At 45.1% G+C, this 10,997-nt stretch overlaps 1 protein-coding gene across 6 annotated transcripts; it reads left to right on the top strand.

The window, feature by feature from the left end:
• Window positions 1-2,417: 2,417 nt before the first annotated feature.
• CATIP (ciliogenesis associated TTC17 interacting protein) lies at window positions 2,418-10,171 on the top strand. 6 transcript variants are annotated; one of them, XM_056808219.1, is made up of 10 exons: window positions 2,418-2,470; window positions 2,655-2,747; window positions 3,620-3,820; window positions 4,164-4,219; window positions 4,943-5,029; window positions 5,229-5,396; window positions 5,887-6,011; window positions 8,337-8,413; window positions 9,080-9,168; window positions 9,633-10,171. In XM_056808219.1, exons 1-10 carry the CDS (start codon window positions 2,458-2,460, stop codon window positions 9,897-9,899), a joined length of 1,176 nt encoding a protein of 391 aa, XP_056664197.1. In that variant the 5' UTR covers window positions 2,418-2,457; the 3' UTR covers window positions 9,900-10,171. The 6 variants fall into 6 exon arrangements, with proteins under 6 accessions (XP_056664197.1, XP_056664196.1, XP_056664201.1 ...); XM_056808218.1 differs by having other exon boundaries at window positions 9,621-10,171; XM_056808223.1 differs by having other exon boundaries at window positions 9,572-9,701.
• The last annotated feature ends 826 nt before the right edge of the window (window positions 10,172-10,997 follow it).

Genomic DNA, 10,997 nt, shown 5'->3' with positions numbered 1-10,997 from the left:
GAAGGAAGAGAGACAATTTGGATCATATAACTTCAGAAAATTTATGTAGGAATTGGTATTACATGTAATTGGTAAAATGAAATATTTTATATAGAAAAAAGCAGGAAAAAAAAAGAATCAAGACTGTGTATTGGTTCTAAGGCAGGAGAGCAGTAAGAGCTAGGCAATGGGGATTGAGAGACTTACCCAGGGACACAGAGCTAAGGAAGTATCTGAGCTCAAATTTGAACCCAGGACCTCTTGTCTCTAGTCCTGGCTCTCAATCCACTGAGCCACCTAGATGCCTCTTTAAAATTCATTTTAGACAAATGTAAAACCCAGTGGAATTGCGTGTCAGATACTGGGAAGGGGAGGGGGAGGAGGAGAGAGAAATAACATAAATCATGTAACCATTGAAAAATATTTCAAAATTAATTAATTAAATAAAATTAATTTTGTTTTGCTTATTTATTTATTTTCCTAATTACATGTAGAAATGATTTTGACAACTGTTTTCTGACAAACATTAATTTTATTTTATCATTTTTTTAAACCCTTACCTTCCATCTTAGAATCAATACTGTATTTTGGTTCCAAGATAGAAGAGCAGTAAGGGTTAGGCACTGGGGGTTAAGTGACTTACCTAAGGTCCAAATATTCTTTTTTTTTTTTAATTTGTTTCAAATTCTCTCCCTCCTTTTGCCCTTCCCTTCCCCATTAAGAAGTAAGTGATAGTATATCAATTATACATGTGTGAAATCATGTAAAACATGTTTCCATATTAACCATGTTGCAAAAACCAAACCAAACCAATAGTAGCAGGAAACATAAAGTGGGGGAGGGAAAGGATGCTTCAATCTGCACTATTAATTCATCTGATTTCTCTGGAGATGGGGAGCAGTTTTCATCATGGGTACTTCGGAACTGTCTTAGACCATTTTATAGATCAGAATAGATAAATGTCTTTCACAGTTGATCATCCTTACCATAGTGCTATTACTATGTACAATGGTCTCCTGGTTCTGCTCACTGTACTTTGCATCAGTTCATAGAAGTCTTCCCAGGTTTTTCTGAAACAATACTGGTGATCCTTTCTTCTAGCACAATATTATTCCACCACAGTCATATGGCACAACTTGTTTCACCAGTTGAAAACAACCTTCCTATTTCAGTCAAACTGACTTACTGAATGTTCCCAGAATTTGGCACTTCATCTCTTGCTTCTCTGTGCCTATGGATAGACTGAAAGGCATTCTACTCCTTTCAACCTCTTAGAGCCAAAGGCTTATATGGAATGATGCAGAAAATAAAGGTGGGGAAACAATACACATAATTATAATACCTTAATGGAAAGAACACCACCCAAAAAATCTGAAATGGAATTTATGAAAGTAGAAAGACCAATGAAGACCCCTCCCCAAGATTGCAGAGATGGGGTCCATGGGTGTGGATCTTTGCATATAAAATCAAATTATGTGGGGGGTTTTAAAACCCTTACCTTCTGTCTTCAATACTGTGTATTGGTTCTAATGCAGAAGAGTGGTAAGGGCCAGGCAAGGGGAATTATGTGACTTACCCAGGGTCACGAAGTGTCTGAGGCCAGATTTGAATTCATATCTCTGGGCCTGACTCTCAATCCATAGAACCATCTAGCTGCCCCCAGTCAAATTGTTTTACTATGTTAGTTGGCTTCACTGAATTTTCTTCTCTTCTTCTAAAAATTATTATAAGATATGGGTCTCTGGGAAGGGTGATCAAAGGAACAAGAGAAACTTAGGCAATGTAAAAACAAAAGATATCAGAGCTGATTTAAAAAACAAAAAAAAAGATTCTCAGGCTTCCTTCAAGGCTCCAACAAGAAGCCTGTCCTGATCTTCCTAGCTGCTCCCTAACCTTCCTCTCAAAACGACCTTGTATTTATCTACTTTGTACATACCTATAAATGGTCAAACAGGTTTCCCCCTGCGAGACTGTAAAATCCTCTGAGGCAAGAACGGCTTTGTATCCTCAGTGCCCAGCATGGTTCCTGGCCTGAAGCAGACACTTAATAAATGCTTGTCGATTGATTGCTGGGGACCCCCTTCCTGAAATGATAATGTTTAGATGTTGTACTCCCTTCCCCAGTAAAATATAAGTGCTTTGTGAGGACTAGGGCTGGCTTTATTTCTTTTTTGAACCTCTGGCGCCTGAGACAGCACTTTGCACATATTAAATATATCATTTTTGAACTGAGTTGATTTATATCACCGACACTGATACAGACACAGACAGACAGATAGACAGACAGACAGACACACACACACACACACACACACACACCACACACGATGACTTAACCCATCCCTGAAAACTTCCCTCCTCAATGAATTTGGGAGCCGTGCTAAAAAGGGCGGAATAAAACAGGTGATGGCTCTTTAAGAGACTGCGGACTGAGGGTTGCCATGGGGACCAGCGGATACATACCCGGGTGCAGGCAGCATGCCGCCCAAAGGTAAGGAGGGGGTCTGCGTTGCGGGTGCTGGCGAGTCACTCTCTGCTGGGAAGGCGCTTCCCCATCTCATCCTTAGTCCTCCTAGAGAATCCTGTGTCCCCGAGGGGCGGAGGCTTGGAATTGGCCTCCGGCCCCCTCCCTTTTGGGGACCCCATCTCGCAGTCCGTCTAACCTGTGTCCCCAGGCTTCAAAACCCAGGAGCCCGAAGTGCCGCCGGAACCACCGCCGCCCCCACTTGAAGTCAATTCTGAAGCCTTGGAATTTCTTGCTTCGCTCAGTGAGACCGGGTGCCTAGGGGACGGGGAGAAGCGGAGTTGGGGGGGGGGGGGGGCGGCACGGGGGAAGAGAGAAGAAGCTGCTCCTCGGGCCTGGGCTCAGATTCAGTTGTGGCCTTCTGGAAAACCAGCGGGGTTGGCGGCCCACGCATTAACCATGCGTGATCTCAAGCCTCGGAGCCTCAGTGTCCCTAAATGTCAAAGGAGGGGCTCGAACTTCTGAAATAAGGGAGTTCGCCTCCATAATCTGTCAGGTGTCTTCCTGCTGGGATTAGAGGAGAGCAGGGCTTCTCGGAATTTGTTTCTCAGAGAACCGCTTTGGTGCTTCTCAGAATAATCTTTTTAAATTGAAGTAAATACTAAATTTTAATGTAAGGACAAAGGAAATAGATATGTAATTCTCACCCCTCCCAGTTCAGCAGACTCCCCGAAATCTATCAGGACCTCTTGGGTACCCCCTGACCCCAGATTAAGAGCCCCCACCCCCTTCTTCTGGATGATTTTCAGGTCTCTTTGGGAATGCTAGCTATCCTTGTTCCTCCCTCTCTCCTGGCCCAAGTTCTTCTGAACCATGATGGACAATTGTTGTTTGAATAGGGGAGGCTAGCTCTTTAAAAGTTACTGGGTTGGAAGGACCTGGGTTCAAATTTGGCCTCCCATATTTCCTAGCTGGGTGACTCTAGGCAAGTCATTTGGCCCCACCAGCTTAGCCTTTGCCACTGTTCTCTCTATGAATTGATACCAAGATAGAAGGTAAGGGTTTGAAAACAAATGTCCCTGGGCTGTCGGAGGGATGGCTGTGGGAGTGGTGGGGAAGGTGAGGAAACAGAGCTTTGTATGGACCCATCCCCCAGGCCTCTCTTGCCCATCATAGGTAAAGAAGAAATTCAGCTGCTCTATTTCTCGGAGACCTTGTGCATGGTGTCTGAGAGTGGCCAGCCTCTGGGGGAGTATACTGTGGACATAAGACAAGCATATTTCCTTACCACTGAGGGGGAATTCACACTCAGTGCCCTGGTGCATGCTACCAGCAGGGGCCAGCTGGATGAAATACCCTGTGGGACCTCTATCTCAGGTAGGGCTCCTGGCTCCTGCCGCTCCCCTGTGCCTCCAACCAATCCATCCTTTGAGCTCCTCCATTCTTCTCTCCATATCTCATGCTCAGAGTTGAGGCAGGAGAAACTCCTCAGGCAAAGCTTTCTTCTAACAGGATCAGGGGATCTCCAGACATCCCAGCAGTCTCTTGGAGGCTGGATTTAACCCTGCTTTTCCAGTCTGGGTCCCAAACCCAAACCCCAGTCCATAGAGTGTCAGAACCTTCTTCCCAACAACTTCCCTGCCCTTCTACTCATCTCTCAAACAACCAAGTTCTCCCCCTTGCATCAGGTCTCTTTCTGGTCCTCCTTTCTGTTTTCTAGGCTATGTCTCCTGGTCGTTGGAAACATATGAACAGCACCATCATGAATTTATTAAGGTGTCATGACCCCCTTCTTTTCTTCTGACCTCTCTCTCCTCCATCATCATGGGCGCTTAGCTTCGGTCTACGGACAGAGGCTCTGCCCATCAGGGGAAGATTTGGGAGCGTGGGGAGGCTGGGAGACCTTGGATGAGCCAAGGAGCACTTACATGTAAAATCAGGAGACCCAGGTTCAAATTTAGGCTTGAACACTGTGTGACTGTAGACAAGTTACTTTGTCACTCTGGTTCTCATCTTGTTTGCTAATCAGCAAAATAGAACTGCTCATCTTTGTCCTCCCTACCTCACCAGAATGATGTGAGGAAGGCAAATTGTAAAACTTCACCTGCCTGAGTTGCTGTTGCTATTCTCAGGTGCCCCAGAATCCTTTAATGTCTTAAATCTCCCCTTCCCCACAATTTAGGCTCCATCCCCTCAATAGCATGTAACACAGACAAAGAGAGGATTCGGAAGGAATAGAGGGTAGTTTTTGTCCAGTGGTCCTTTTCCGCTCTCCCCAATACCAATTACAGTATCCCTAGGGTCAACTGACCCTTAACACACCCCATCCCAAGATCAGAGATCTACCCCAGCAGGGGCGCCCACTATCACTCAAGAAGGGCTCCAGGATTCTAGCTGTTCCTTTGGGCTCTTCTCCCAATCCCGTTTGCCCTTCCTCTAAGCCTTTAGTCCCCTCATCAACTTGTTCCCATGGCTCCCCATTCCTCTTAAACGTGGCAGTTCCTCCCAATGGCATTTGACAGGAAGATCACCTTAATGAGGCGCAAAGGAAACATGGTTATGACTAGGAGCGTCAAGGAAGGCGAGGTGAGTGGGCATCCTCGACGAGAGGGAGGGAATTGTTGGGCTCCTTTCTGAATGGCCACACTGGACGTTTACTAGGCCAGGGGTGCTGGACCAAGAACCAAACTCATCTTAGGGCTCTTCTCCCCTAACTAACTCCCATTCTCCCCCTCTCCCTTCCCCTTGCCATGAGGAATTCTGACTCCTATAATGTCTTGGGCAGGCAGTGAAGACAGAGAAGTTTAAGTTCAACCTGAATATCATGAATGGGTTCATCTCAGAGTCTGCCAACCTGGTCCTACTAAGAGTGATGGGGTGGCGACGGAAGGTTCCCCACAACGCCAAATTCCTGACCTTCGATGCAGAAGGAAAGCTCTGCCATTCCACCTATGTGAGGGGGCTGCGTAGTCTGGGGATGAGCTGAGGGAAGAGCGGCCGAAAGGGAGTGGATGGTCTGGAATCTGGCAGGAAGTTAGGGGAGAAGGGTGAATTGGGAGAGAAGTTATCTAGGGTCCTAAGTGGGAGAAGAGGTGAGGGAGAGAGGAAGAAGTGGCTCAGAGACCAGGGGATTGGAGTTGGGCACCATTCAGGGCAAAAAAAAATGAGAGGCCAAAAAGAGAGCACTGAAGAGGCAGGAGAAAAGCCAGCCACTATGTCCTTTCCCACTCATGGACCCCCGGGAGGCCCCCAAGGGCAGGACAAAAGACGGGGTTCAGATTGTTCAGGGAGGATTGAGGGCTCAACAAAGAAAAGCGGTACTGAGACAGGGTAAAGGAGGGAGGGCTGGGAAGCAGGGAGAAGGGGGTCCAGTTGAGCTTTGGGGAAGAAAGGGGTGCCCCTGATCCATGCCCTTCTTGCCTCTCCATCCCTGCCTCCCGTAGGAATCTCTGGGCTTCCAAACCATTCAGTTAGGCTCCGAGAGGACTGAAGCAATGGTAGTAGAACAGACAATGCATTCTGATGAAGACATCCCCATGACATGGCAGTACTACCTGTTAGCTGATGGGTGAGCCAGCTTCCTGGGTAGAGGGTCGTAGCCGATGGCTGGTAATGGGTGAGAGGGGCTCATGGTGAATCTGGAGGTAAGGGGATAGGGATGGGGGGTCAAAGTAATGACTGAGTAAAGGTGTGAATGGTGGGTATAGATGTAGGTGGGGGGTGGGACTGAATCCCAGAATGTCAGGACTGGATGGGACCTCAGAGGTCAACAAGTCTAACCCGAAATCTCTATGTCACTGACAAGTGATCATTTGGCCTTGGTCTTTACTTGAATACCTCAAGTGACTGGAAACTCACTACTCCTGAGGTAACACATTTCATTTCAAGAATGATAGATTTAGATCTGGAAAGGACTTTAGAATTTAGTGAATCCAAACTCCCTCATTTTACAGAAAGGGAAACAAACTCAGAATGACCATTCCTCTTCCCCCCAATTTTTTTCAGGTTTGTTGAGCCTGAAATCCATATTTCCTTTTTTTTTTCTAAACCCTCATCTTCCATCTTAGAATCAATATTGTATATTGGTTCCAAAGCAGAAGCATGGAAAGGACTAGGCTTAAGTGCCTTGCCCAAGAACACATAGGAAGTGTCTGAGGCTATATTTGAACCCAGGACCTTCCACCTCCATGCCTGGCTCTCATTCCACTGAACCATCTAGCTGTCTCCAAGCCATATTTCTTTCTATAGATCTTCATTTGACATGGCATATTCCAGGCCCCTCACCATGCTTGTAGGACAGTGTGTGGCAGATAGACCTGGATTTAAGATGATGTCTTCCTGAGTTCAAATCCAGCCTTAGACACTTGCTTGCTGTGTGTCCCTGGGCAAATCATTTAACCCTGTTGGTCTCCATTTTCTCCTTATAAAATGAGCTGGAGAAGGAAATGGCAAACTGCTCCAGTATCTTTGCCAAAAAAAAAAGACCCTAAATGTAGGCTTGAAGACTCAAATGTGACTGAAAAAGGACTGAACAACTCCAGCCACACCATACTTGTTGGCCTTCTGGATTCACTCCAGTTTGCTAAGATCCTTCCAAAAATCACATCGACAACACCTGAAAAGTCTCATTCTGCACTCTGCCAAGAGGTGGGGGCCATATGTCAACATCTGTCCTTTGATTATCTTCAAAGTTCTGACATCTTTTAAAGTGGTTTTCCTTTATGTTACTGGAATCATCTTGTCAATTATTCTGATATGTTCCTACAAAGCTGAATTCTCTGCAGGTGTGTTTTTAAAACTTGATCTATGGGACAGCTAGGTGGTTTAGTGGATAGAAAACCAAGGCTGGAGGCAAAAGGTTATGGGTTCAAATCTGGCCTCAGAGACTTCCTAGCTGTGTGACCTTGGGCAAGTCACTTAACTCAGGTTGCCTAACCCTTACCATTTTTCTGCCTTCGAACCAATACTTAGTGTTGATTCTTAGTCAGAAGGAAAGGGTTGGAAAAAATAACAATATAATATTTCATATGCAGTCTGACTAGGGAAGAATAGAGTTTTCTATCTGCCTTGTTTGGACCTTTTTTCTCTCTTGATGCAATCTAAGATTCTCATTTGCTAGTTGGCTGCCCTCTCATGCTCCTTTTTTTTCATATAATTTTTATTTTATTTTTTCCTCAATTACATGTAAAGAGAAATTTCTAACACTTATTTAAAAAGTTTGAGTTCCAAATTCTCTTCCTGCCTTCCTTGCTTAAGAAGACAAGTAATTTTATATAAATTTTATATAAATTAGACATGTCTGGTCATGAAAAAAGTTTCCTTATTAGTCAAGTTGCAAAAGGAAACACAGACCCCAAATTTAAGAATAATAGAGTTTAAAAAGCATGTTTCAGCATTTTCCACGTGCCATCAGTTCTTTCTCAAACTAGTTATAATTTTATTTAAAACCCTTACCTTCTGTCTTAGAATTATTGGTTCCAAGGCAGAGGGAGTGGTAAGGGCTAGGCAATGGGGGTTAAGTGACTTGCCCAGGGTCACACAGCTAGGAAGTGTCTGAGGCCAGAACCTCTGGTCTCTAGGCCTGGTTTTCAATCCATTAATCCACCTAACTGCCTCCTGAGACTAATTATAATTATTGATCTTGCATTTCACTGAGACCCATGGACTTTTTTCACATGAATTGTTGCCTAGTTTTTTTTCATGGTGGACACAGAGGTAAATAGATGGTAGTTGACTATAGATGGTGATGAATGAATTTGAGAGTCAGTGGGAGGTATGAATGAGTGACCAGGAGAAGAGAGGGAAGAATTGAATATTATTTCCCCTCCAAATTTCCCCCTACCCCACTTTTACCATTCTCAGTGCCTCATATTCTCTTTTCCTTCTATGTCAGGCACCTGGCCAAGAGAATCCAGGTGGGATCCCCCTTCTCTTGCATCATCACCAAGAAGCCCATAATGAGGGAGGAGGGTAAGTAAGGGGTCAAGTCAGGTATGGGAACAGTGACCTAGAGCTTTTTTTTTCCTTCCTTCCCTTCCCTTCCCTTCCCTTCCCTTCCCTTCCCTTCCCTTCCCTTCCCTTCCCTTCCCTTCCCTTCCCTTCCCTTCCCTTCCCTTCCCTTCCTTCCTTCCTTCCTTCCTTCCTTCCTTCCTTCCTTCCTTCCTTCCTTCCTTCCTTCCTTCCTTCCTTCCTTCCTTCCTTCCTTCTCTTTCTTTCTTTCTTTCTTTCTTTCTTTCTTTCTTTTCTTTCTTTCTTTCTTTCTTTCTTTCTTTCTTTCTTTCTTTCTTTCTTTCTTTCTTTCTTTCTTTCTTTCTTTCTTTCTTTCTTTCTTTCTTTCTTTCTTTCTTTCTTTCTTTCTTTCTTTCTTTCTTTCTTCTTTCTTTCTTTCTTTCTTTCTTTCTTTCTTAGAATCAATACAAGTATCAGTTCTAAGTAGCAGAGTGGTAAGGGGTAGGCATCTGGAGTTAAGTGACTTGCCCAGGGTCACACAGCAAAGTTAGATTTGAACCCAGAACCTCCCATTTCCAGGGCTGGCACTCAATCTCCACTCAATCTCCAGAGTCACCTAACTGCTCCAATTTTCCAGCTTCCTAATCTTTTCCCTTCTCTTCACCTTCTCCTCCCATCTCTGTTCAGATGAGATTGAGCCTAAACCAGTGTTTGGAAAGAAATCCTTGGATTGGGAAGAGGATCCTCAGCTCTTTGCCATATTCAGGGATCGGAAGGTAAGAGAATCAGACAGATAGGAAGAGAGATGCTAGCCATGGACACCAGAGAAGAGGCTGACAGAATTGGACAGAGGAAGGAGTCTATGAACTAGGATTTCAAAGCACCAACCCATTATCAGTTAGTACCTGAAAATATTTGATCCCTGTCCTGAGAGAGAGTTTTAACATTGAGGAGGGAAGAGAAGTGAGACCCAGGAGGAGAGAGATGGTTAAGATAGGCAAGAGCTCAGGACACAAAAGATGGCCCCGGAGAGGACCCAATGAAGGACAATTTTCCCCAGTAGCCCAGAAGAAGACTGAAGATGTACTTTGGAGACATCTCACTTTTGCTCTGGATTTGAGCTTGGGTTCAAGTCACTTTCCTGAGTGACCTTTAGCAAATCATTTCATCTCTGGTCAGGGCCTTTTCCTCATCACCCCAAATGCTTCCAAGGCTCTAAAATCTTAAGATCTCTGCCCAGGAAGAGCTCCAAGCAAGCCACACCACTTATATGCGGCGTCACCCAGAGGCTCAGACCCTGATCTCCGACTTCTTACTCTTCCTGCTCCTTCGTCAGCCTACTAATGTGGTAACCTTTGCTGCTGAGTATTTTGGTCCCTTTGCCCGGAACCGGCCACCTCCGCCCCCGTTCAGGTCCTCGAACCGCCCCAGCCCCTTCCGAAACGTTTCCCATTTGAATCCCTGGAATTCTTTGCCAGAAGAGAAGCCAGGCCCATCATCACAATAGAAACCTAAAGACTTTCCTCCTCATAGCTAAAGAAAGGCTTGGGTCCTAGAGTCCTAAATAGCTTAGCCACAAGGGAGGTGGGAAGAAATCTCCAGGCAAAATACCCTGGACCGGAAGGACTGATGGAGCCAAGGATGCTGGGAGCACAAAAATGGGAGGATGAGGGTCGGGGCAAGAGGGAAGGCAGAGTTTATCCTCTATCTTCAGGCCTCACTAGGAGTCCCTAAATTAGAATAAAAAGGGGACCCTTTTGACTTCTCCCTAACTTCTAATGCTCTGTGTCCAGTGTCTTGTGTCTTTGGCATGGACGGCCAAAGTGGCAAGGGGTGGTATAGAGGAAAGAAATACTGGATTTGGAGTCAGAGAATCTAGTGTTTGAATCTTGTCACTTAATACTTCAGATGTTGGACCTCAACTCCCCCGGCCCCCCAAAAACAAGAACTTTTCAGCTCCTGCCTCATGAGCCTATGAACTCTGAGCCTCTGTCACACCAGCATCACAGAGATCATTCCTAAATATACATGTAGCTGCTGCCTTAGCCACTTCTACTAGCCACCTATCTAGCCTCTATCTGCTTAATGGTGTCCCAAAGTGCCAGGGAATAGAGCACAGAAAGAAGAGAAGAGATACACAGATTTAGTGAACTTTTAGGTTTGATATCCGTTACCTTTAAGCCTTGGGTATTTATTTGTTCATCTGTATTGGTCATGGATGCTATGACTTAATCTCTCTGACGTAGCAGCATTTGAACTTTAACAAAAGGGTAAACTGAGGCAGACCTCCCAGCAAAATTATTAACGGGCTCATGCTACCTCAATAAATGGATTAATGACTTTATCTCCATTCATACCAAACACTCCAAGCAAAAGGACAGCTCCCCTCATAGAGGTTTTGGGGAGGATGAAACAAAAAACAGAACAGAGTAGGTCACATTGTGGGATTGAGTGCAAAATGACTGATTACAAAGCTGAAGTACAAGGAACAACGTAAGTGTTTGGAAGTTTGGTGATGGGGGCTATCCATGACCCCTTTTCCCTCATTAGAGTAAGAAGTGCTCATTTGTTAGAGTCCAGGTGTGGGGTAGCAAACCAGACTTTT

The sequence above is a fragment of the Monodelphis domestica genome, chromosome 8 (assembly GCF_027887165.1).
Source record: "Monodelphis domestica isolate mMonDom1 chromosome 8, mMonDom1.pri, whole genome shotgun sequence".
In the NCBI taxonomy this organism is placed as follows: Eukaryota; Metazoa; Chordata; class Mammalia; order Didelphimorphia; family Didelphidae; genus Monodelphis; species Monodelphis domestica.
Note: the sequence above shows the minus strand (reverse complement) of the source record. Positions and strands in the feature narration are given on the sequence as shown.

Coding starts and splice junctions, on each gene's coding strand:
- CATIP (XM_056808218.1), top strand. Junction 4,220..4,942: donor ACCATCATGAATTTATTAAG/GTGTCATGACCC, acceptor TAAACGTGGCAG/TTCCTCCCAATGGCATTTGA. Junction 6,012..8,336: donor TACTACCTGTTAGCTGATGG/GTGAGCCAGCTT, acceptor CTTCTATGTCAG/GCACCTGGCCAAGAGAATCC.